This window comes from Dasypus novemcinctus, chromosome 7 (genome assembly GCF_030445035.2).
Source record: "Dasypus novemcinctus isolate mDasNov1 chromosome 7, mDasNov1.1.hap2, whole genome shotgun sequence".
NCBI classification, from domain to species: domain Eukaryota; kingdom Metazoa; phylum Chordata; class Mammalia; order Cingulata; family Dasypodidae; genus Dasypus; species Dasypus novemcinctus.
The window spans coordinates 16,632,937-16,660,358 of record NC_080679.1 but is presented as its reverse complement, the minus strand read 5'-3'; the positions used below and the strand labels follow the sequence as shown (position 1 = coordinate 16,660,358).

Sequence of the window (27,422 nt, the reverse complement as noted above, 5' to 3'; positions counted from 1 at the left end):
ATAGGGCATCTGCCTACTACACGGGAGGTCCGCAGTTCAAACCCCAGGCCTCCTTGACCCGTGTGGAGCTGGCCCATTAGCAGTGCTGATGCGCGCAAGGAGTGCCTTGCCATGCAGGGGTGTTCCCCACGTAGGGGAGCCCCACGCACAAGGAGTGCGCCCCGTAAGGAGAGCCGCCCAGTGCGAAAGAAAGTGCAGCCTGCCCAGGAATGGCACCGCTCACATGGAGAGCTGACACAGCAAGATGATGCAACAAAAAGAAACACAGATTCCTGTGCCGCTGATAAGGATAGAAGTGGTCACAGAAGAGCACACAGCAAATGGACACAGAGAGCAGACAACTTGGGGGTGGGGGGGAAGGGGAGAGAAATAAATAAAAAATAAATCTTTTTAAAAGAAAGAGTCATCCTGTCTCCTTTCAACCCAGTAGTGGCAGTGGGCAAGCTCGTGTCCCTGCTCCCCTAGGGTGGGACAGCCTTGACATACTGCCCTGAGTCACAGAAGGGGGTGGCTAGGAGCTGCTGAATCGAACTGAACTGTCTGAGCTGCAATGCATTGGCCTGGATTTTAAAAACAAGCAAACAAACAAACAAAAAACAACCAATAAAATACAAAGGCAACAACTGGAGTGCAGGTTATTTTAAATGTATTAATAGTCCCATCGATAAGGGAAGATGCTTGGGTAATAATTTTACATTCTAGGTTTCTAAGGCAAGCTGATCAGAATATTCTCCAGTGACCTGTTGCAAAACCTTGTGGGCTTTGAGGACCACAGGGACAGCACACGTCATACCTGCAGCCCCTGGCTGTCCTGGGTCACCTCTGGGTCCCTTGGTCCCCTGCATTCCTGGTGGACCTCTCGTCCCCGGAGGTCCTGGGTGGCCATAGGCAGGGTCGCCGGGGCTTCCTTTCCAACCATTCACCCCAAGTGGACCGGGCAGGCCTGGGGGCCCAGCAAAGGAGGACCCCCTTTCACCTCTGAAACCTGGATCTCCCACATCACCACGAAAACCTATGAAAGATAAAACTAACTGTTAAATGTACAAGTATAGAACCAATACATATATAGAACTCTCGCTTTAAGAGACTATGTTCTTTAAAAAAAAAAATACAGGGGAGCAGATGCAGCTCAGTGCCTGCTTCCCACATGGGAGGTCCCAGGTTTGGTTCCTGGTGCTTCCTAAAAACAAAAAAACAAACAACAAACAACAACAAAAATGCAAGAGCACTTTTCTAAATTTCAGAATGGCTTATTAGGGACTTTTCATCACCATATTTTTAAGGAAATAAATTGTAACATCGTGTTTTCTATAAGCCAATGATATTTCCCTAATTATTTTTATTCTCTGGCAAACTTTCTGTCTGGACTGGGCAATTTCTACGACATGAAAAACCAATAATAGATTGTAGTATGCTTCAAGGTAGAAGGAACCCTGGCAACCTAGAACATTAGCAAAGTCAAAAAGTTTCAAAGTACAGCTAAGGACTCCAACTTCCAAGAAAAACATTTTCCCAACTATCTAGGGATTCGGGAACCATTTCCTTACTGAAGGCATCAGTTTTTAGAGGTATTTAAACTTCCTGAATTACATTTCCAATCAGGAAAAACATTTCACTTACCGGGTGGACCTGGTATTTCGGATATTCCTGGTTTGCCACGACGACCTTTTTGCCCATCAAAACACCTCCCGGGTGTGCCCTGGGGACCAGGAAATCCTTTCGGACCTAAACAATAAAAACAACAAAACATAGGCTCAATAAAAACACAAATCAAATGAGAACAAGATGAAGTGATTTTTTTAAAAAATCTGTGTTCAATGTTTTTTAGAGTATTTCTGCTTTGTGGAAGAAAAGACGGGTCTCTCCTGGCTTAAGGAGTCATTTAATGAGTTGTGATCAAAATAAATGCTTTAAAGACAGTGATTTTGATAATACACTTTCTCAGAGGCCAAAGAGTAAAGGGTTCTTTCAGAAAGCCCTTGGGTGCATACCATAATGGGGATGGATTTTTCAACAACTTCCCAATTTCCCATATGTCTCAAAATACACAGACATAGTCTATGCTTCTGGAGTAAAAGGCCAATAGCCAGCATCTGGCATGCTGAAGAAAGCACCAGAACAAAGGACAAATCTACTTTTCCTGCACCTTACTGCCTTTGTCATTAAACAAAGTATAGGCAAAAAGCACTTGCAAAAGGGATTTGTTTTAAAAAATCTGCTAATTCTTACTAAGAACCATCTCTGCTAAAATAACTTGTAAATCATGCACTTAAAGGGAGTTACAACCGCCAACATAAAGTTTGAATGTTCACTTTCATTAAGGTTAAAAGTAATAATAATTTCCTTCATCCATGACAAAGTAGCAGTAAAAGAGAAAATAAATTCCGTCAACTAGTGAATCTTCATTCATGGATGTAGAGTTATCCCTTTGAACCCTTGCCAAAGGATGGGTGCAGTGATTTCTCATACTTGGACGTGGGGCTTTGTTATGTGCCTTGCTTTGACCAGTGGGATATTAGCATCTAGAATGCAAATAGAGGTGTGAAACGTGCCTGTAAAGCTGGGCCTACCCTCTGGGGTTCTGCAAACAAGGAAAGAGAATGCCCTGGGGTCACTGCCCTTCAGTAATGAGATGAGTGCTGCAGATCTGAACTTGATCTGGGGTCTGGGACCAAGACCAGCAGAACCATCTAGATCAGCTGAACCCCAGTCAATCTACAGATTTCATAAGAGGAAACTAAATATTTGTTGTTGTAGCCCACTGAGATTTTGTGGTTGTTACACAACATTACTATAACATTAGCTAAGAGTTATAGAGAGTGATACAGATTTGTCATTCCACCTTTCAATAGATTTTACAACTATGTATCTAGTTTTTGGTTTAATGCCGCTGAAAGTAAAGTGATTAATTCAAATGAAATAATTGCATGAAAGTACAATCAGGGATGTGGATATATGGCCATTTTTCAGAATGTTTCTACTCAGAAGTTTGGTTCTCTTGGAAAGCAGAATTTAAAAAAACTTACAAGCAGTAAGCAAACATTGATTTTCCATTCTTGAGACACCAGTAAAGAAAGCTGATATTTTATAACTCTAAAAGGGAAGGCACTTTAAACTTTGCTTTGATCAGATCGAGATAAATTTTGTTGTACAGAGATGTGAAAAATCCATCTCGTAGACCCCAAACTGTAGACTAAAGACCCACCTATGATTACAACAAACATCTTTTTCCCATAGTCCCTCAAAACCTTCTAAGAATTTTATAACTATCCTAACTAGTTACCTGAGGATTAGCTATTGGCTTATCTGTCCTGCTGGTTCTTTTCCTAGCAGAAATGTATAAGGACAGTAAGTTCTCATTGATCATACCTGGAGGTCCATCAAAACCTGGAGGGCCTGGCCTTCCAGGATAGGTTACATTACAAGGAATTGTGTCACCTGGAATGAAAAAAAGTTAAAGAGGCATTCATGTAATTGATAGCTCAATGCAACGTGAGTTTCAATGAAAACAAACTTGCTCAAGATCTTTTTCATAGATTATACATGGAACGTAAAGGAAAAGAAGACTCACAAGTATCATTAAGTCATTTAAACTGCTTTTGTACTGAATTTCTAGAAGAATCTGTCCTGAAATTTAGGAAATTTGGGAATAAGAAAAATGCTGATTCCAAGAAGCATTAGTTTTAAGAACCTAAAGAAAATAATTACTTTCTAGGTCATTGTATTAGATATCTAATACAATGCAGTCAGAAACTTCGATAAATCATGAAAGAGCAGCAAGCATCCAACACTATGTTCTGAATATCTGAATCCTAGTTTGGACTCTGGGGGACTTATGTAAATGGGAGACTGGGAGAGATAGTAGTAATATCTAGACCATGATCTTAAAGCTTATCAAATAGCAAAATATTTGCCTATTCTTTTCTTTCTTTTTTAAAAAACTTTTTATTGTAGTAGATATTTGCCTTTTAATGTTGTTAAAGAACCAGAGATAAGATTTTATTTTAAAACTACTCAATTAAGAACACAGCCCAAAGAATATTAATACATTAAAAGCAAAGAAGGGGAAGTGGACTTGGCTCAACAGATAGAGCGTCCACCTACCACATGGGAGGTCCATGGTTCAAACCCAGGGCCTCCTTGACCCATGTGTAGCTGACCCACGCGCAGTGCTGATGCACGCAAGGAGTGCCGTGACACGCAGGGGTGTCCCCCATATAGGGGAGCCCCATGAGCAAGGAGTGCACCCTGTAAGGAGAGCTGCCCAGCATGAAAGAAAGTTCAGCCTGCCCAGGAATGGCACCGCACACAAGGAGAGCTGACGCAGCAAGATGATGCAACAAAAAGAGACACAGATTCTGGGTGCTGCTGACAAGAATACACGCAGACACAGAAGAACACACAGTGAATGGACACAGAGAGCAGACAACTGGGCAGGGGAGGGGAGAAAAATAAATAAAATTTAAAAATTATAATTAAAAAAATATATACTCATGGGAAAAAAAAGCAAAAAAGATTGGGAAACGGTTGTGGCTCAAGCAGTTGAGCTCCCATCTACCATATAGGAGTCCAGGGTTCGATGCCCAGGGCATCCTGGTGAAGGCAAGCTGGCCTGCGCAGTGAGCTGGCCCACGTGGAGTGCAGGCCCACACAAAAGTGCCATCTCATGTGGGAATGCTGCCTGGTGTGGGAGTGCCCCCCTCCACATCGGCCAGAGAGCTGGAGCAGCAAGATTACACCACAAGAGACACAGAGGACAGACAGTGAGAGACATAGCAGAAAGGGAGCTGAGGTGGCCCAAGAGAATGATTGCCTCTCTCCCACTCCAGAAGGTCCCAGGATTGGTTCCTGGAGCCACCTAATGAGAATACAAACAGACACAGAGGAACATACAGCAAATGGACACAGAGAGCAGACAATGGGAGGGCGGGAGGGCAGGGAAAATAAATAAATAAATATATATATATATATATATATATATATATTTTTTTTTTTTAAGATTTATTTATTTATTTAATTCCCCCCCCTCCCCTGGTTGTCTGTTCTTGGTGTCTATTTGCTGCGTCTTGTTTCTTTGTCCGCTTCTGTTGTCGTCAGCAGCACGGGAAGTGTGGGCGGCGCCATTCCTGGGCAGGCTGCTCTTTCTTTTCACGCTGGGCGGCTTTCCTCACGGGCGCACTCCTTGCGCGTGGGGCTCCCCCACGCGGGGGACACCCTTGCGTGGCACGGCACTCCTTGCGCGCATCAGCGCTGCGCATGGCCAGCTCCACACGGGTCAAGGAGGCCCGGGGTTTGAACCGCGGACCTCCCATATGGTAGACGGACGCCCTAACCACTGGGCCAAAGTCCGTTTCCCAAATATATTTTTTAAAAAACAAAGATTTGAAAAAAAACCTTTCTTCCCACCTTCTTAAAAGTTTTCAGCTATAATCTTGCAAGTGACTTTATTGTTTCAAATTCATATACCTCTCAAATATATTCAAAAGCCCTCCTTTTCTTCTCCCTAGAAGGCTTACAAATGAATTTTCATGGACAATGATATAAATTTTAAATGAAAAACTAGTGTTTTTTATAATATATATACTGCATTATCTCAGAGTATCATAAAAATATATTTTGAATTTACACAATAATGCATACTTTTAATAGATTGTATAAATCGATCCTGAGGAATGAATGAAAAGCAATTTTGGTATGCCAAACCAAAAAGCAACAACAAAGACAGTTTAACATTTCTAACATTTAAATATTGCTCATGCTGTAACGATCTGTTTGTTTAACTGCATTCATAGATTGAACAGTGCCCTGGTGGGATTCTATTTGGCTGCTGTGCCATAGCTCTAATAACTTTGGCTAGAAGAGAGGCTCACTCTAGCATCCATGATTTCAAGTGACCTGCTGCCACAAAAATATTCAAAATTACCTTGCTGACCCTTCAAGCCATCAGCACCCCTCTCGCCGGGGCGGCCTGGGGCTCCTGGTTGCCCTCTCTCTCCTGGTGGACCAGGAAATCCCAGTCCTGGAGGTCCCACAGGTCCTGCTCTGCCCGGGGGGCCTGGCCGTCCAGGAGACCCTTTTCCACCTGGCGTGGCATCTTCATGGTCCCCCTGGGAAGGTTACCATGAGTCAGTTACCAGTCTTTGAAAGCCCATGAGCTCAACGCAGTGGTTGCTGGGTATAGGACCATAGGCAAAGACACTGAATCAGTAGCCAATGCATTTTAAAACAACTGACCTGGATTCTTCTCTATATTTTGCATATATTATGTTATTCTAGTTATTTCCTCACTCCTCTGAATATGCCTCAAATACAGAATAAGAAATTTTCTGCAGAACTTCACTCTAACTAATAGAAATTAGTAAATCAAGAGGCATGATGGAATTCAAAATTTTCTTCTATCTTTGAAATTATTTCCCTGCATTCTTATGAGCAGGCACCTGGGTAGATTCCAGCATGGCTCCAAATCAATCCTTTCCACTTTGGTGTGAGAACTTGGCCTTTGGTTAACCATCTAGCTCTGTTCCTCTAGAAACCCAACTGCAATTGGAATATTAACTGCATTACTAGGCAACGTGGCTTACCTTAAAGGCAACGCCTGGTTGCTAAGCATGCTTGTGAGACCTGTTGGAGAGCCCTAGCTGGGAGCTTCCCTGAGTGGCCGCTCCTGTAACTGGCAGGTCCCCTGCGGGGACTGTGCAAGTCCTGCCTGGGAGGTGCTGGCTCCAGGGGGCAGTGCAGTTTTGAAAGCAGAGTGGCTCCTGGGTAAACCCACTGTGGCCTCGTCTCCTTGCACTGGAGCTGTGTGCTGAGCAAAGGGCTACGAGGACCTTCTTACACGAGATACCTGGAATGCCAAGGCTGCCCTGTGGGCATGGAGGGTCCTGCCCTCTGCTTTCCGAGTGGCCTGGCCCCAAATAGGGTCTATGAGCGTCTTGTAGGTCTGGACTGTTTCAGAGATTCTAGGAAGACAGTGACCCCCACGCCGCACCCCAGGGGGTGTTGTAGAAATTCCTCTCCCCATTTGCTCTGTAAGCACACCTTGGTTTTGCGTAATTTGCTTAGTATATGATGTCACGTACCACCCAGTGACATAGGCTTCCAATTAGTTTCTTAAGTGGAAAAATGAATTAAACCAAAATAACCTGGTCTAGAAGCTTAGATCATTCACATACTTGGTATCAGCACAAAGGCCAGAAAGCCGTGAACACCATCTAACCTGACAACCAAGCTTCTCATTGATATGTATGTCACCCGGAGGAGTTCTTATAAAATCAGAGTGTGATCCCTCCTCATTACAACACTCAGAGTGGTTGTCCATTGCACACAGCATGCAGCACATTCTGGCGGAAATGGCACAGGCTTTGGAATCAAACAGACCAGAGTTTTCATTCCTATTTAGCTTACTGGATAGATGGGTGGCCTTGAGCAGCATACTTCAAACCTCCGTAAGGTTACTGCTATACATAAAATATCTGGCCCAGTTTCTGTGATACTGTCAGCATCCAAAAATGCGTCATTTGCCAAAGGGAGCTTAAATTCCTAGGTGTTGGGTCAGGGCTTTCCTTCCCTACACATACTATCCACCCAAAATATGTTTTAAAAAGGTAGAAACATCATTTACTGGTAGGGGTTTCCATCAGAAAATGCAGGGACTCAGTGGATTTGCACTAGTTGACCCTTTCTTTAAAAGCCATTTCCCAGCACGTGCTTCTTCACTGTGAAGTCAGTGAAGGAACAGCATGGAAACTAGTTATCAGTACCTGTGCCCTACACTCCACCCTGCAGAGCCAACCAGCTATGCCCTGAAATCACTGGGGTTTTTGCAGATCCAAAGATCTCAGAAGAAGGTAAGCACCACAAGAATGAGATCAAGACCATCAAGACCAAGTCTTGCTATGACTGAAGCACTGCTCAAGAGTATGGACCGTCTCTAGAATGATAGAGCTGTTAGGAAAATCAACTTCGTGTGGCAGTGAGCTGAAAGGTGAATCATTTACAGCATGAGGGCACTTTACTGAGTTAGTCCTTGGTAAACTGACAAGGGGAAATGGATGCTGTGACTAAGAATGAAAGTGAAATCCTAGAGCAGAAGAATTATACATACCGGAGGTCCTGGATCTCCTCTTTCTCCAGCACGTCCATCCTGACCATGTTGTCCCTGCTGCCCTGGAAATCCTGGAGGCCCATCAGGACCTCTTTCTCCTTTGTGCCCTGGGGACAGAGGCCAAAGCAAGTTAACCCTTCAGCAGCAGAAGTGGAGGGAAACAAAGGAATGAAAATAAAGGCAATGGCCTTGACTCTGTGTGGGTCTGTAGGATTTCCTCTTCAGTGCCTCAGTTGTGCAAACTTATGCAAGGCAACCATACAAAAGTCAGAAAGGAGAATGACATTTGCCGAATCTATTGAATTGAATTGAATTGAATTGAATTGAATTGAATTGAATTGAATTGAATTGTGGAAATGTTCCTTTCCCCATTCCAACAAGGAGGTTGTATGTGGCGGTGCCAATTAGAGCATGTGCCCCTGACTGTGTTATGCCAAACATCGTAATCCATCGCCTGGCCATAATGAATGGGGGAATGGTCCACAACAGGGCACATGCCCCAAACTAATTCAGGCATTTCTGAATTTTTTTTTTAACTGGAACTAATAAGGTAAAGTTCTCTTTCACCTCTGGTTGTAAAAAGCATTTATGATTTCAAATAAGAAATGGGATTTGGAGTTCTCCATTTATGAGACCAGGCAGAACAAACAGTATATTTAAGCAATCTCAACAGTTCTATGTCTTGTTTCTGTTGTTGCAAAGGAAGCTAATGCAAGAGGACTGCAGATGTATCACTCAGGATACTCATGCACCATAGAAAAAGTAGTCAGGAACCCGGGGATTGATTACGCTCACCTTTAATTCTTGAGAAAACCATGTCACCCTTTTCTCCCTTGTTGCCGGGTGGTCCTGAGGCACCAGGTTTTCCCTTAGTGAAAATAGGAGGAACAAATTAGCTTAATTATAATGGGTCAAAAGTTATTCACACTTGTGTGTTTCTAATTTCTCTTTTCCTCCCTCTGAAGTCATTTGCTAAAAATTCTGGTTTGGCATTCTTGCAGTCTTCCCTTTCCCTGCCCTAAGGTATAGCATTCCTGTTACAAAACTGAGACTCTTGGACTACATGTAAAAATTGGTGAGATCTGAGTAGCGTCTGTATCTGTGTTAAGAAAACTATATCAATTTCAGCTTCCTGGTTTGGACAATGCACTATGGTTATGGAAGAGATTATCAATGGAGGAAGCTGGCAGGAAGACAATGTGGGAACACTGCACAGTATGTACAGCTTCCTGTTGAGTCTTAAGCTATCACAAAATAAAAAGTTATAAACACTTTTAAAAAATTATCTTGGACTTTTTAATATAGAATTAGGGAGCTGCCACTCTAATTGCTGAGGATGGAGGTTTAGGGATGAGTTTGTGAGGAGGGAGGCATGGAGATAACAGGAACTTTGCGGGAAATTGAGGAGAGAGCAAAAGGAAAATAATCACCTTTGTTGTTGTCAAAACATTCCCTATTCCCTCCGTACAGCAAGTAAACAACTAATTTTGGCCAAAGGGATCATCATCTTTTGTCCTCAGCATTAGTCTGAGACAGGACTACGTGGGTCACGGCTTTGTGTTAAATATGATTGTGTATCAGGTAATGTCAAAAACCTGGACACCTACTGTGGGTATATTAGCGTGCCCAAGCAGGATGTCAATGACGGTTATAGAAACACTGCACATTGCTCAGTCACTCAGCCTGCGGCTTCGATAATCAAGAAACAACAAGAACCTGAAAGGCGTTAAAATGACTGAGCAGACCTCTTGCTCTGCTCACACAGATCCTACCTTGATATTTTCTTAGAATTTAACAATGTGTTTAAACAAGTTCAATGATCTTTATACCTGTCCTATCTTAGTTTATAAGCAGTGAACCAAAAAGGGGAGGGGAGGTAGCAGTTGAAATGAGCACAATGTCGTCCTCCAGCAGAAGAAACTAAAGGAGTACACCATAGGCATAAAACCTCAAACTGGCAAAACAGTTGAGCACCACATAACGTGCAGGGGAAAAGGGCTCTGCAAGCACCATTTAAAACCCCCCAACAGCATCCCTTAAGTTTAGTACCCCAAGCATCCCATTTGTACAAATCCTATGAGGCATGGGAAGCGGATGTGGCTCAACCGAAGAGCGTCCACCTACCACATGGGAGGTCCAGGGTTCAACCCAGGACCCATGTGGAGCTGGCCCACGCACAGTGCTGCCGCACACAAGGAATGCCGTGCCATGCAGGGGTGTCCCCTGAATAGGGGGGCCCCATGTGCAACGAGTGCGCCCCGCAAGGAGAGCCACCCCACGTGAAAAAAGTGCAGCCTTCCCAGGAGTGGCGCTGCACACACGGAGAGCTGACGCAGCAAGATGGCGCAACAAAAAGAGACACAGATACCTGGTGCCATCTGACAAGAATGCAGGCAGACACAGAAGAACACACAGTGAATGGACACAGAGAGCAGACAATGGGGAAGAAGGAGAGAGAAATAAATAAATCTTAAAAAAAAACACAAAAAAACCCACAAATCCTATGAGACATCAACAGGTGTGTGGGGGGGGATGGATCTCTTAGCAGAAATGATAAAGTAGACAGAAAAAAGAATGTTGGAAATCACAGAGTGTCAATATGTGTCAAGTCTTGTTTTTATCCTTACTGTGAAGGTACATGCTGAGTCGTAAGTGGCCATGAGACTGGGATAAAGTGTATGGGGTACAGTGTGCACGCCATGAGGTGGATAATGGAAACATCCTTCAGATGGATCAAGTATCGAGGGAGAAAACCTCTCACACAGCATTTGAGCCACTTTCCCCCAGAAAGAGAACACTGTCCTGGCCGAATGAGCAGGGTACCCTGGGCAACCGAGCAGTTATTAGCCAGCACATCAGCAACTCAGAATCTATTGCAAAGTTCTGTAATGCTTTGTACCTGTAGAATGTTCCAGCTAAATTATAAGGCTAAGACTTATTTGAGCTAGAAAGAAAAAAATCACTAGAGCTGTCCTTGGATAACTTCAAGCAAACATTTACTGAGAGTGTCAGGCCTTGTTCTAAGCACTGGGGATACAGCCGTTAACCAGGCAGTCTTGCCTGCATGGCACTTCAGCTCTAGTGAAATGAATGCTGAGCCTCAGAGCCTGCTGTGGCCGAGGTTCCCAGCAGCTCCGGGTTCAAGAGCTACTTTTCACAATTCCCAGACTTTGGGATCGCCAAGGATGTATGTGAACACCACGGTAAAAGCCCAGCAACCACAAACACTCTTTTCCGGACACTGGGCACATTGTTGTGTGTACAGCCTGGACAGGGTCGACACCTGCAGAGGTCCACAGGGGCCAGGCAGGCCCTTCTTGGGGAGGCAGCTGGGTGGCCACGGTGGAGGCTGGAGGCTCAGGCCCCCTCTGACAGAGCAGCCGCCTCTCAGCATCCGGAGAGTGGAAGAAGGGGGAGGCCCTGCTCAGCGAGCTCCCAGATTCTCAAGGGAAGCCATCAAGCTCATATTAGTAAAACAAAGTCCACGCATAGAGCACAAAACCAAGCGCACTGGCAAGAACAGGCAGCGGTGTTCTGTCAGGGGGTGGCCTTTGGTTTGGTCTGGGCCTTCTCAGGGGCTGGGAGCCTGCTGTGTCATTCAGGAGTGTGCTCCTTACAGCACTCAAAAAATAAAAATATTACTTCATTGAATTCTTCCCAGCAAACTCACAAGGCAGATTTTTAAAGAAAGGCCACAGTCATGTGATTTCATGGGAGAAACGGAAGAGTGTCAGGGCACTGGAGTTAGGCTCCAGGTCACCCCAGGTGAGTCTCTTTAATAAAACTCCTCCAGAGGAGTGCCTCAGTGAGGCAGTGGTCTCAGTGGAGGGACTAAAGGCTGTGATTCCCCTGAGCAACAGGTAATTGCCGGCCAATGAGAACCATTTCTAGATAGATCTCAAATACACTCTGGCATAACAAGTCCAATATTTCTATCTCCTGCCTAAACTACTCTTGCTTGATCTCCTAAGTTGCATATCACACTATAAATCAGAAAGAAGCACATTTGAATTCCATCTCTATCTACCTCTGTCACCTGAAAGACTGTGACTGCTAACGGTTACTCACCGGTGGCCCTGGAGATCCTTCGGCACCACGAGGGCCTGGGTCACCTTTTTCTCCAAGCCACCCAGGCAGCCCCACGTCTCCCTTAGTGCCCTGTCTCCCAGGAAGTCCTGGAGGGCCAGGTGGGCCCATGGGACCAGGCATGCAGGCACAGGGTCCTTCATCTCCTAGATGGAGGATAAAATGCAACTTTGTCATATTTCCTAATTAAAATCCACCATAAGGTCTTTACTACACAAAACCAAAAGTTATAATAAAGAAAGAAAAGGGTCAGCTCTGCATAATTCCTATTGCAGACAAATGAAAATGTGAGATGGGGGGCTCAGAGCATGGTGGGGGCACAGCATGGGGTATTCAGGCCTGGTCTAAGAAGGATGGGCACATGGTTTCTAGATAAGCGCAGTGTTTTGTATCTTGACAAACTCATTCTGAAAAATTCTAGGTGAAAAGCTTATGTCCAAGTCTACTGAAGAAATTTAAATATAAAGTTTCTTATTTTTAAAAGTTGAAAAGTCTCTCGATTTACACTGAAGAAACAAACAAAAAATTTTGGTTGGAGCATAAATTCTGAACAATTAGAGAAACAAAATAATATGTCAGCACAGAGTATTTATTGTGCTGCACATTACAATTTATAATTCACCACAATGCATTCTCTTGTCATCAGGACTTTTAAGCAAAAAAAAAAAAAAAAAAAAGACCTTTAGGATAGTAAAACTCCTCAGCTTTGTTTGTACTCTCATACCCACCTGACTCAGTTGGTCAGAAAGGCACCAAATAATTTTGGTTGGAGAAACATAAAGTGATTGGCTTTGGCTGAGTCTGGGGAATATGTGACCTTCACAGAGAAAGGCTGAAATAAAATATCAGGACTGGGCCATTGCCACTGCTCTCAAGGGATCAGGAACACCTGATGAGGAAACCCACCATTGTATGGTAGATTCCGCGGCAGGTGAGAGTCTCCTTTATGCTCTAAGATACTCATAAAAGGATTTGACTTTTCTGGTGGTTTTGATATCATCCTCAGCACATAATGAGGCAGAGCACTCACCGAGGCAACTACTGTGGTTAACAAGTCTAAAGGGAATGCTCCCCTGCACATTTCCTATATGCCCCCAATCCTCTGATACTGTCATCTTCTAGAAATCCTACCTTTGATGCATACTTGCCTTTTTCTCCTTTTGAGCCTCTTCTTCCTGGAGGACCCATTTCACCTTTTACTCCTTGTAGTCCAGGGTGCCCAACACTACAAGATATAACTTTATGGTGTGTGAGGGGGTGGACAGAGAGAATCACATTGTTTTTATGAGTGTTGTCCACAGAACAAATATAAATATCTTTTGCACTCTAATTCTCTTCTTTTAATTCCCCCTTTTAGCTTCATTCTTTCTGCCATTCATTTCCTATGATTCTTTCTCTTAGATATAAGAATATACATACAAATAGATCAGACAATTGTCATAGTAGACTTTTACTACTATAACCACTTATGAAGCCATCCCTTGGTCCTAATTTAGTAGGCTGCACAGCAAGGTAATGGACCACACACATCTATATACACAAATACCAAAACAAGCAAACAAACAAATAAGACGCTAAGAATCAGTATATGGCAAAGATCTCTTTTCTCCTTTAACTATCAAGTATTGCCTAATGAATAAAGCATAAGGCAGGACTTGTAAAAGCAAAATTTCAGAGACGCCTGATAAAAGATGACATTTCAGAGCAGATGTGGCTCAAGCCATTGAGCCTCTGCTTTCCAAATGGGAGGTCCCAGGTTCAATCCCTGGTGCTTCCTAAAAAAACAAGCAAACAAATGAAAAACGAATTCAGGCAAGTCCACATGGCTCGGTGGGTGAGGGTCACTTACTACATACGAGGTTCCCAGGGCTCAAGCCCCAGCCCCCATACCTCAAAAAAAAAAAAAAAAAGAGAGAGAGAGATGATATTTAAAATACCCACAATATGTTCTGCCTTCTCCTAAAAATCTCACTAAAATAAAAGACAGTGAAAAGCTTAGATCATAAGATCCCCTTCCCAAAACTTGCAGCAGGAAGAAAACAACAACCCCTCAAAATTTGGCAGAAACAGATTATAAAGTAAGAAGAAAATTTAAAAATTAAAATGTCAGTGAGAGAAGCAGTCCATCCCTGATGTGAAAAAGGAGGGTTACAGCAAAAGGAAACTTTAAAAGACAAAAACTGCAATAAGAAAATCCTCAGAAATAAAAAATAATAAATTATGATAGAAGAAATTTTTAAAATCCAGAAAGAAGTAGAGTTGAAAGACAGAGGTGAGGAAATCTCCCAGAGTGCATCACTGAAATATAAGGAGGTAAAAAATAATAGCATAAATATTAGAAAAAATAGACATGTAGGACCAGGTCTCTAACACCCAAATATACTGAGATCCAGAAAAAGAAAACAGAAAAAAATATGGAGGAGATAATATCTTCAAAGAAATTCTTCAAGACACTTTTCCAGAAATGAAGGATGTGTATTAGGTTAAAACTGCCCACTGAGTGCCCCACAAATGAAATGCACATCCCAAACACAAAGGTAAATCACTGCAAAATTTAAAAACACCTAAAACAAAGCTCCTATAAGCTTCCAGAGAAGAAAATATATTTCAAAGAATCAAGTGTCTAAATGTTATTGGTGTTCTTAACAGCAACACTAGAAGCCAGAAGACAATGGAGAATGCCTTCAAAAGCCTGAGGGAAAAAGATTTCCAACCTAGAATTTTATACTCAGGCAAACTATCAATCAAATTCCATGGTAGTATAAAGGTATTTTCAATCAGGTAAGATCCTCTAGATTTACCCTCTTATTTACACTCTTTCTCAGGAAGTATAATGTGGGAGCAAACCATTAAAAGAATATACATAAGTTCCAAGAAACAAAGAGATACAAAGAGAGAAAGAGAGAGAGAGGTGATGAGAATTCCTAGGATAATGGTAAAGGAAAGTCCCATATCAGTGGCAGATTAAAGTGCAAACTGACTTAATTTGAATAGCTCAAAAACCTCCAGAAGAGATTTATTCAAAGAGAAGATATTGGTAGAATAATTAATGAGTTAGAATATATTATGGGGAGATTTACACAATGGGGTGGTTTGAAGTTGAATTAGCAATAATTGAAATCCAAGCAAGCACCCAAACAATGAAAACAACAATTATTAGTAAAATGCTATGCTGAAAAAGTGATAAAATATATTATGATATGGTTTAACTAGTAAATAAAATTTATATAACCATTCGGCATACACATTGAGTACTTTTATAACCAAAATTATAACTATATTGATATGCTGTGGGAGAGAAAATTGTGCACACGTGTGATGGTGGTAGAAGGTGTAAGAGGGTCAAATTCCATCTTCTACTGAGGAAAGTCAAAAGATAATGCTCAGACTGAAAAGTCAAGGAATGCTGAATGAGGCTATAGAGACAATGATCAAAAGAACCAGTTACATGTGTGAAAATAATTGCCCCTGGGAAGGAAGGAATTTGAGATATGGATGCCTGTATTGTGGTTTTTCCTAAGAAGTCTCATAGAACTGTTTGTCTTTTTAATCCAGGTTCACCTATACCTCTGATAAAAATAAAAACCAAGTTTAAAAAATGAAAATGTTATTAATTTACCAAAATTCTATCATTCCTACTGAAACTAGCAACCAAATAATTTCTCATAATTTAATTGATGTAATAGTCTAACCTCATTTAATTTATTTGTAAAAGAAGTTTTAGTAATACTAACTTTGCTCATTTTCATTGCAGGAAAAATACTCTAACTATCAAAGCAACACAAAAATGCTAGCCGATGTGAATGAGGCACGCTTTACCATCTGATCCGGGCGGTCCCTGCAGCCCTGGAGCTCCATGTGAGCCAGGCAGTCCTGGCTTCCCAGGTTTTCCTGGAGCGGAATCAGCTCTCCCAGGAATACCGGCTGTTCCTGGAAATCCTGGATAACCAGGTAACCCTGGGGGCCCAGGGGGGCCTATCATGCCTCCAAGAGAAATCAAGAAAGAAAATCACATATCATGTCAGAGTAAACTTTTCAGTAGGAAAAATACAACTCACAATATACCCTTCCTTACGCTGTAGGATTTTGTTAAGGGAAAAAAAAACTGCTCAAAAATAACAATATCACAGTCATCAAAATGCCTTACCTCCTTTTAAACAAGCACACAGCAGAAACCAACATTGGGGAATTACTTTTTTTATCCCGCCCCCCCCACCCCATTCTTTTGGGTCATTGGGAAAGAAGTATATATTGTTTAATTAAAATAACTTTTTTTCTTAACTTTTCCTCTTTGATAAAATATTAATAGTAAAAATAATCTGGACGTGTTAACACATTTCAAGAAAAAACATAGACACATAATCATCATAAAATACCAGTCCTTTCACAGCTGCCTCAGGGGATGGGGAGGCATAAAGGGCTGGGTTTGGATCTGGGCTAACTAAGGACCTTGTGGAGGTTACCCAACTTCTTTAATCTTCTGTACCTCCCTAATAAAATTGCTACGAGGATTAAATAAAATAATCCAGGTAAGGCGCTTAGTGTAAGACCTGGAAATAGCACCTGTTCAATGAATGTTCAGAGGTTCAGTGAGTTCGGATGAGGCCACCCTAAGGAATGCAGCAGCAGGTCAATCCTGCGGCCCCTCGGTGATGTCAGCAGAAAGCCCCTCTGGGAGAGTGACTGCTCTTCAGGGCTGCTTCTCCCCAGCAAGGCCTGGTTCCAAAATCTCTCTCTGGAAGGCTGTATTTTCTAAAGATGGCTGCGCAAATATCCTTTGCCCCACCTGTTCGTGTAGAACCTTGAGGCTCCTCTATTGAGAGGTGGAGTGTTCCCTTCCCCTTGACTATGGGCAAGCTTCTATGATTGTTTGGAGGAATAGGGTCCATTGGAAGTGAAGCTAGATGGTTTCTGTGGCCAGGAGATGAAAGGTGCTTCCGCTTCTGACTTGTGAGCTGACCCACTCGATACCAGAGTCCTGAGCCCCCAGGGAAACCAGAGCCCACCTAGACAGGCCCTGAGACTAAGGAAGAGGACAGACCTGGCTTGCCTCACACAGCCACGTGACTGCAACCACGGGGAAAATCCTGAGCCAGAACCACCCAGCTGAGCCCTTCTCGAATTCCAGAACCACAGAAACAGTGAGGGAGAAAGATAAGAGACCAATTATTGCTTTAGGCACTCCATCTTGGGTAATTTGTTCAGCACTAGACAACTGAAACTCTGTCAGGGGTGAGTTAAATTTAAGAATATTGTTATTGTGTGCCTGTGTGTTGGTGCTTTACACATATTTATAAACATTATCTTTACTCCTCAAACAACTCTGCAAAGTTTATACCCTAGAAAAAGCACAGCGTTTAGGCCAAATATAAGTAATGATAGCAGCAGTTATTATATTGAGCCTTTACCACAGCCAGGCTGCTTTCAAAGCACTGTGTTCACACTCCTTCATTAAGCCCTAGCAAAAACCTTATTAGTACAATTATTACCCCATTTTACAGATGAGAGAACTCACACACAGAGAAGTTTAATAAATGTCAGATATCACACAGCTTGTAAGTAGTAAAACCTGGAATGTTTTTAGTCTGTATTTATTCTTGAAACTATGTTACTGTATTATGTGGCCTCCACTAAATGGCAAGGCTGGGATTCATACCCAAGTGTCTGCCTCCAAGGCCTTGCTTAGTTCTTGGTAAATACTGCAGATAATTGGAAAATAAGAATATGTATCACAAGAGCTATACATATTTGAGCACCTAAGTAGAAATGTGCCCCTGTGGATTGGCCGCCATCTTGTCTTCATGCCACACCTAAGACTAACTTGAATTCTCTACCATCAGTCATAAGGATGCACCTGGGTGCTTCCTGATGTCTTGTCACAGGGCCATGGATAATGCCCAACCATCTTCCAACAGGGAAAATGGGTTATAGCATATGACATCTTGAAGACTTGACCATCCATTAGAAGGGTATGAAATTAACTGAGTGAAGTATGACCAGAATTTTTTTTAAATCAAATAAAAGAAATGGAGAATATCACATGCCACAGAGGTAAGTATTGTTTTGTAAAATTTGCGTTTCAGTCATACACATGTATGGATACATATATTGTGTGTAATGCAATATAGTTCTTACTGCAGGTCATAGTCAAACTTTGAAAGCAACTAAAAAAATTCTTGTACAGTTAAGAGGCTTCCAGTTAGATGTGGATTTGAATTTGCTAGAAACGCTTATTACTTATTCCTACTGGGTTTAGATTCCAATCTTCTGAAAGTGCTACTTTACTATAAACATGCCCATAAGAGAGAACTCTTAAGATCAGACTCTAATACTTCCTGACCAGCAGAATTCTCTATATGATTTATACCATTCTGGGTCAATTAAGCCAAGGTTCCTATATGTACAATATCTATAGATTAAATGAACTAGACAAAGCTTTTGTGGCCATCAGATCCTACAAAGTAGAAGCTAACTTCCCATAAGATTAAACAAGTATTTTGTAGGTAATTGTTAAGTATCTCAAGGCACTTCTTACTCCTTCTCAGTCAATATAACAAAGTTGAATAAATTACATTTATTCAAGGCTTTTCTCCTTATAGGTTTAACCTGCTGTTCTGACCTCACAGAGTGTAAATATCCCCTATCTGTATTTTCCTAATCTTATGAAGAATATTAACCAGCACAGGATTTGAAGGAGCTCAAAGTACTTATGTCAACAGGACTCTTTCCCAGGGTGTTCGTCAAATATCACTGTGACCTATAGTTTGTTGGGTGTTTCTTCTGTGGGAGGGCAGGAGGGGAAGGGTTGCGGAATGCGTGCGGGGGCTTGTTTTTAACCAAAGATAAATCAAAGTATTCTTTTTTAGTATATAATTTTTATTTCCGCAGTTTATGTCAGAGATTTAAGTTGGGATTTAGATGGTTAAACTCAAGTTTGACATGTGGATATCAGTAGGGAGAACCTTCCAGAAGCCCGGAAAGATGTGAACAAGACACTCTAACCCCAGCAGTGGTTTACACATCTTATCTGCACATGATAATCTTGTGGGAAGCTGTTATACGAACGTATTCCTCATGACACCCCTGAGATTTTGTGACTATTTCTGACTCTTTCTGAAGTGCAGCTCAGAAAGTCTCTCTTCCAGGGTCAGTGACTGACTGGTTTGCATTCTGTGGTTCTCAGCCAGGGCTATATTGGAAATATCAGGAACTTGTACAAGAAAAATGGCTGGCCCATCCCCCAGTGAGTCAAGGTGCTTTGGTCTGGGGTAGAACACAAGTGTCGGTATTTTTAAAACGTTCCTAAGGTGATCTCAGTCTCAGCTGGAGCTGAGACCCGCTGGTGTGGTGACGCTGTAGTAAAATTGCTGTGTAAAAGCCAGTGGCTTCTTACCTGCTTGGGCTTCCCCTGGTCTGCCTGAAGGACCTGGGCGACCAGGTGGCCCAACTGCCCCCGGGTCTCCAGAGCGGCCAGGAAACCCTGGATCTCCAGGAGGGCCTGCCGAAGACAATGACGTGCTTGAGTAAATAAATTCATATATATGTTTTTATACTTACATGCACTAACTTTTCTTAATAAATCAATTTTATTGATTCATATTAATAAAGCATAAATCCATCCAAAGTATACAATCAATGGTATTTGGAGTAATCACATATTTGTGCATTCATCACTTCAGTTGTTCTTAGAGCACTTTCATCATTCCATTAATAATAATAATAATAAAAAACAAACTAAACTCATCACTTCTCATTCTCTCTTTGCTTCCCCCACCATACACAGCTGCTATTCTTTTTCCTTCTCTCTAGTATATTTGTGTTTATATTTTGTAAAACAGTCTTATATATGCAATATCACCCATTTTTGTGTTTTACATGAGGTTTTACTATCTTTTAGAGTCCCATGTTACAGTTTTTTAGTTTTCCTTCTAGTAATACACATGGTAAAAAAATTGTTTGTCAATCTTTGGAAATGAGTAGATATGGTTAAAGCATATCACGGTGTCTGTAACTAGCAGTGCTATTGTATGGGCAGGACAGTGTTTGAAAGGAAAAGTCTAAGGTCATGTATATTACTAGAAGGAAAGCCAAAAACTGTGCACTAACTTCTTGTGAACCTTGATAAAGGATGATTAGGAAGCTGGTTCACAGTTGCTTCCCACATTGAAAATGGAATGTCTCCAACTGAAACCCCTTCAGCTGCCCCTCCTGTACACATGTCAACTTTAGGTGGGATGCTCTCTGTCACTGATTTAGCCATTCTTGGCTTGACGACAGCACCTTAGTAGATGTTTGTCAAATGGTATACATCTTTCAGTGACTAAAACAACCTAACTTTCTGAAAGGTGACATAAGAAAAACCCCAGTACACTGTTGATGAACTAAAATAAAATGTGATATCTTCTGCCAATAAGGGTGAACCAAGTTGCACATCTGTAGCTGCACACGTGCTATTATGTACTCAGGGTGAAGTTCAGCTATCCATTCTGCTTAGTGGGCAAGCTATGGAAATACTGGCCCAGTCTGGGGCATTCACATCCATCGCGATCATAATTTATGAAGGAACTGAACAGAATACAAACCTTTGAGTGGAACAGGCGGGGTTGCCAAAACACCTGGTGGTCCTGGGTGCCCACGGTCTCCAGAATCCCCCTGCAACCATTCATTTCATTCATTCACTTTTCTTATAAATATTAGATTTTTTCTCATGTTGCCTGGCATTAAAAAAAGATGAGAAGAACCACAAGCGCATCTATATAAAAATAAAGATCACAGTCTGGCTAGAGAAACGAATGGTTCATGGAGTTCTAGGAGGAAGAAGATGCTCCCACCCTCCCCTTACAAGCAGAAGTACATAACCAATCTGCAAATCCCTCACAAAACAGAAAAAAGAGTACTAAAAATGCCAGTCAAATTATTCCATGCTCATAAATTAGAACTTCTGAAGCCATTAAGCTTTTTAGATATAAAATGAGCCTTAGCCTCTAACTTGGCCAAGACAAATAGCTGGTTTATTCAACCAGCAAGATCTGAAGCTACATTTTATTCTAGCAGCAAATGTTGTCTCTGCTTATTCCCTTAATGCCACTGTGACTTGTCCTGAGCAAATGCTGAATGAGAGGCCAGAGAGGGTACAAAGGAAAAAACAAATATGCAGTGGCGGTGAAAGTTGCAGGCTCTCCAAAGCACCCTACATTTTTAGTCTCAATACAATTTTATGCCAATGGAATCTTTCATTATTATCTACCTTCAAAAGAATCGTTTCTAAATGTAAAATACAATCATTACGATACACCTTAAAATTTTATTTACAAAATGAACTCTATCCCTTTCTAAAGTTATATTCTTCAATGATTCTCTCAAAAACTTTAAAAAATAAATTAGGTTAATAAATAAATAAATAGAGGCTGCATAAAGGATATAAAATGTTATCAAGGTTTCCACTGAATCACACAGGCTCACATTATTACCTTTGGGCCAAGAAAGCCAAATGGCCCTGGATCGCCAACCAGTCCTGGTTCTCCCTATGAGCAACCACAAACACGGCTTTTCTGAAAAATGAGCTTGGGTGACAGATTATTTCATTCTCATTTCATTTGCATGACACAGGCCCACCGAGACTCTGTGCTGAGTTTTAACACTGCCAGGGGTGGCCTTGACGGCTTGTGCTTGCCCCCATAGCTAAATCATGAAATTCACAAAATGTACACGTCTGCCTTTCAATTACATACTTCCTTCTGAGCTTCCACATGCAATGGTACAACTTTCGAGTGACACTGAATTCTATTTACTAATGATGAACTGCGTTTCATCTCTATAATGGTGTATATTTACCTTCAATCCTGGAAAACCTGGAGATCCGTAGGACCCAGGATCACCCTAATAAATTCACACAAATTAAAACAAGCAGAATTAAATCAAAATGCATGAACCAGCGCAATGCATCATGTTCTATCTTTCTGAGGCAGCTCTTGCCTGCAAAAGTAGCTGACTAAAAGCATATAAATATATACATAAACTAGGTTCCATTTCTTTATAACATTTGCTATTTTAATTGATCTTTGATTAGCCTTATTTAAAAAATTCACATCCTTGCCAGTGTTTTACATTAAGAATATGTTTTGTTGTTGTTGCCTCACTTCCATTTATTTATTTCACTTAAAGCTTACACAAGGCCAAGTATTTTTGAAATTGTTGCAATATAATTTGTCTGGAGATTCATAGCTGTCCTGTGCATTATCAGCAACACGAATTACCATGGAAGCCACTGTTATCCAATTAAGTACTAAACTGAGGGCCCAGGAAACTCACTGCCCACATTGGTGGGCTCTGGCCTTTACTCTGACCCTGTGGGTAGGGCTGGGCAGTGAAGCTTGGGGCCTGGTGCCATGCTGTTTTTCTAGCTACTGCCCTAGACCTTTACTTCCTTTAACAAATAGGCACAAATGAACAATCCCAAGTTCTGATCACACCAATGCTAAGCCAGACAAAAAATGCCCAATCCCACTACTTCCCCCAACACTACCATCTTCCGCTTTCCTGTTTTATATAAATAGCACCAATGGAAGGGTAGTTCTGGGAAGTTTAGCTATGACATAATTCTTGCTGTCCAAAATGTATTGTTCTTAAATGAGACAGTCTCCACTTCGAGCTAGTCTTAATATGAAAGAGAAACACCTCTCAACTCACTGAAGTTCACTTTGGCCTGAGTGAGCCTTACCCGCGGTCCTGGGAATCCAGGAATACCTTTTTCTCCTTTTGCCCCAGTACCAGGTTCTCCCTTTAAGAGATGACACATTTAGACAGATTCAAGCAACAGTATTTGAGTGGTATGGGAAAGCAAAAACAAAATGAGAAACAAAAATGATTTTCAGCAGCTTAAAGAAAACTTAATCACTTTAGAGTAGGCATGCTATATGATTATGATAAAATCGTGAAAAATACTAGTAATATATATATTAACACTTTAAAATGATAAAGAACATGCAAAAAAATAATTGTGATATCACATCATTCAAATGAAAACATAAAGAGCGTTTAAATTAACTACCTTGAGTCCAAAAGGTCCCGGTGGCCCAATCAGTCCAGGCATTCCTTTTATACCCTAAAATTCACAATAAAAGTAATCTGGTCTACACCTAATCTTTAGCATTTTGAATTCCATCTCTTTGACAACTCATCTCACTCATTTTTAAAATAAGCTATTACTTTTCAACTGTCAATAATTAGCAAATAAAAGCACACTTGTAAGCTTGACCCTATTGAGCTATTTTCCTGCATGAGGGGTGTAGCAGTTTGACAGAGTTATGAATTCTAAAAATAGATATTGGATTATGTTTATAAACTGGTCTGTACCTGAGCATGATTAAGTTATGATTAGGGCTTTTTTGGCCCATGTCAGTAGGGTGTTGAGTCTCTACCCCTTAGTAGGTAGGGACTCTCAGACAAAAGGAATGGCAAAGGACAGAACTGGAGCTTTTTTGCAGTTGGAGGTTTTTGATGTTGGAGTTTGATGCTAGAGTTGTAAGCTGGAGCCCAGGAGGTAAGCACACAGAGGAAATAGAAGCAAGCCCTGGGAAGAGAGGAACCCAGGAAGCCTGAACCCTGGTAGACATCAGCAGCCATCTTGCTCCAACACGTGAAAATAGACTTTGGTGAGGGAAGTAACTTATGCTTTACGGCCTGGTATCTGTAAGCTCCTACCCAAATAAACACCCTTTATAAAAACCAACCGATTTCTGGTATTTTGCATCAGCACCCCTTTGGCTGACTAATATAAGGGGTGGGCTGTCATGGAGCATGGGAGCCCCTATTGTGGGACCAGGGCAGCTGATGCAAGCTGGGAAGGTAACCATTAGAGGAGGGGCCCATTTTGAGGAAGACAGATCCATTTAACCCAGTAACCAAAAACAGAATCTGCAAGTGGCATTCACAACATTAGTGCTGGAGGCTGGCAGTGGAAGTAATACTTGCCAAGAGACTATGGAGTGCACAGCTCTGGGCATTTGCGGCCTTTTCAATGATCAAACTCAGATACAATATCTAAGAGACAACAGGGCTGTCAGTGGTCTTTTAGCCCACATCAGCAGGGACAGATGCTGGACATTGTGTGTCCTGCCATGGCCCACTGGGTGGACGGGGGGAGAATGTAGACTACAATGTAGACCACTGTCCATGTGGTGCAGCAGTGCTCCAAGATGTATTCAGCAGGTGCAGTGAACGTACCACGATGATGGAAGAAGTTTTTGATGTGGGAGGAGTGGGGTAGGAGGGGTGAGGGGTATATGGGAACCTCATATTTTTTGAATGTAACATTTAAAAGAAAATAAAAAAGAAGAAGAAAAAAAAGACAGCTGGGGCACTTTGTCATAGAGTCATGTCATAATTAGCACCCTGAGCTAGGTCTACCATGCAGCCACTGGGTAAACTTGAGAGCATTCTTCACCTTGCCAAGCCTCATATTCTTTCTCTGTAAAATGGGGCTATAATAGTCCCTACCTGTGAAGGGTGCTTTTGGATTAATGTGGTTTCTCTGTAAGGTGCTCAGCATTTTGTGGGCACAGAGGATGTATCCAGAAAAAAATACTGCTACTTCACCCAGGGAATGTTTGGATTGAGGATTACCTTTTCTCCTTTATGGAGGCGAGAATCAGGTGGCTCTACCAGTAGGGTTGGTCCAGGAGAACCTTGCTGGCCAACCTCACCCTTAAAAAAAAGTTAAGATAATAGGAATTTCATGTTAATTTATGTTTTGAAACAAAGAAGACTTTTACCCATGTGTTATGGTGCAATGCTTCCAATCCCATGTGGCATGGATTTAAGATATAAAACATGACAATCACATCATGTAATTTAAAGGATAGTTATGATTTTTTATTTAAAATGTAATACATACTCATTGTTAAAAAATAAATCAAAAATAATAAAAGCTGCTGATAATCCTACCACCCAGAAATAATTTCTATTAAAATGTAAGTGTGGTGTTGGGTAGTGTTTATATGTGTGTATTTATTTATATATATATATGTATAAGTATATATGTAAAGAAATGGTTTTTAAATATGATTTGGGATCTGCTACACTTAAAATATGCTATAAAATATATAAACATCTAGAATTTAATATATATTATATTTTAGAAAAATACTTAAAAATTTTACATTTTAATAATTTCATATATTCCCTTTACATCAACACTATTTTATGAGCATTTCATATAGTTCTACATATTCTTTAAAAAATGATTTTTAATGTCCATACTATAATCTCTTATAAGAATGCACTTTCATTTATTAAAACATTACATGCTGGTTAGATTTAATTTACTTCCAACATATTGCTGGCTGTTATAAACAGAAATAAATTTTTCAATGATATTTTTATACTCTCTCTATGAAATAATTAGTCAAAAATGTCCATGTAAGCCATTATAGATGTTGTTCTCTTGGAAGAAAATGTTCTTGGATTTGATTGTGTCATAATAAAATCATAAATTCTCACCCTTGATCAGAAGATAATTATTTTGTAATTTTCTGAATATTATCATCATTAATCGACACTTAGATTCGCCTTCCCTCTTGTGGCATCATTAAGAGCATGCTGCAGAGCGGGCTACCTACATTTGCAAACCCAATCTTAACACCTGCCTTACTTTGGGCAAGTTCATAAACTCTCTCTCAGCCCTAGTTTCCTTAACTCATCTAAACCTCACTTGCCTTCTCTGTGAAGTGGGGATTATAATATTGCCTACTTCAAAGTATTACTTTATTAAATAGATAATGCACATAAAATGCTGACTATGTTGGGTGGAACAAAGTAAATACCCAAAGATATCATTATTAATCATTTTAGCTACATCTTTTCCCTCATACTTCAAACTGTTTTGATAAATGGCATTTTTGGAGGAAGTAAAATGTTTCAAATGTACAATGAAAACATAAAGCTAAGAATTCAATCTCTACCTAAACCCGGCGGACTTAGTTTAGGGATGTTATCTGGTTTTTTCTTTTCCTGATGTAGCTGTAGCTCTAATATCTAACACAGTGTTAGCATACTAGATGCTCTAAAGATACCTGCTGCTGATAAATGATTGAACAAGTGAATGAACTACACATGAATAACTGTGTGACATGCATTATTGAAAAAAACCCACAATTATTATTGCAGCCAGGATAAGCCTTTACATAACACACCCATGAAAGCTGACAAGCAGGAAACATTTTTAAAATACTAATCATCTTACTATTTTCTCATATTACGAAAGTATCATGTTTATTTTGGGCAAAAATAAAAATAAAGAAAACTATAAAGAATAAAAACGTAAACATCCCTAATCATATCACCCAGGAATAATAAGTGATAACTGTTTAGAGCGGTTGTGTCATAAAACAGGTTGGGCAAACTGATTCTTGAACACCTGCGCTTTTGGCATTGGAATTTCACAATTGTGCTTTCATGTACCTGGCCCTCTAAAAGAATATATAGGGAAGCAGACTTGGCCCAGTGGTTAGGGCGTCCGTCTACCACATGGGAGGTCCGTGGTTCAAATCCCGGGCCTCCTTGACCCGTGTGGAGCTGGCCCATGGGCAGTGCTGATGCCCTGCCACACAGGGGTGTCCCCTGTGTAGGGGAGCCCCATGTGCAAGGAGTGCGCCCCATAAGGAGAATCGCCCAGCACGAAAGAAAGTGCAGCCTGCCCAGGAATGGCTCTGCACACACCTAGAGCTGACACAGCAAGATGACACAACGAAAAGAGACACAGATTCCCGTGCCACTGACAACAACAGAAGCGGACAAAGAACACACAGCAAATGGACACAGAGAACAGACAACTGGGGTGGGAGGGGGGGAAAGGGGAGAGAAATAAATAAAAATAAATATTTAAAAAAAAAAAAAAAGAACTAATATAAGCATCTTTTGGATCGTTTGAATGGCTGCTTTCTAAACAAGTTTTGCCACATTCTTCCAAGGCTCAAGTTTGTAAATGTGCCCGATTGCTGGATGCTGAAAATCCCTTAGCTGGCAGGGCTTGCTTGACTCTATAGTGTGATCTTTCTCAAACTGGGAAATGGACTTCTGAGGCTTTGAGAAACATATTCTCAGGGATGGATGACTTCCCAAGTTTGAAAAATGCTTGTTTTAGCTTACTTGCTTTCAGTTATTTCTCTAAATGAGTTGTTCGCATCAGGGGGTGATTGGGCACCCCCACTTCTCAGAGACAATTTGGCAACGT

General features: G+C 41.2%; 1 protein-coding gene across 3 annotated transcripts in view; it reads right to left on the bottom strand.

Moving 5' to 3' along the window:
* The window catches only part of COL4A4 (collagen type IV alpha 4 chain), a 156,963-nt gene that overhangs the window by 67,189 nt on the left and 62,352 nt on the right, over positions 1-27,422 (bottom strand). For all 3 annotated transcript variants that reach the window (XM_058300015.2, XM_058300013.2, XM_058300014.1), the window contains exons 13-28: positions 24,815-24,895; positions 23,241-23,294; positions 22,911-22,970; positions 22,025-22,069; positions 21,661-21,714; positions 20,773-20,842; positions 19,584-19,688; positions 16,010-16,174; positions 13,339-13,428; positions 12,173-12,336; positions 8,900-8,972; positions 8,105-8,211; positions 5,924-6,107; positions 3,370-3,438; positions 1,621-1,725; positions 794-1,012 (exon numbers count right to left, since the gene is read on the bottom strand). In XM_058300015.2, coding sequence (XP_058155998.1) covers positions 794-1,012; positions 1,621-1,725; positions 3,370-3,438; positions 5,924-6,107; positions 8,105-8,211; positions 8,900-8,972; positions 12,173-12,336; positions 13,339-13,428; positions 16,010-16,174; positions 19,584-19,688; positions 20,773-20,842; positions 21,661-21,714; positions 22,025-22,069; positions 22,911-22,970; positions 23,241-23,294; positions 24,815-24,895 — 1,645 coding nt within the window. The remainder of the gene's footprint in view (positions 1-793; positions 1,013-1,620; positions 1,726-3,369; positions 3,439-5,923; positions 6,108-8,104; positions 8,212-8,899; positions 8,973-12,172; positions 12,337-13,338; positions 13,429-16,009; positions 16,175-19,583; positions 19,689-20,772; positions 20,843-21,660; positions 21,715-22,024; positions 22,070-22,910; positions 22,971-23,240; positions 23,295-24,814; positions 24,896-27,422) is intronic.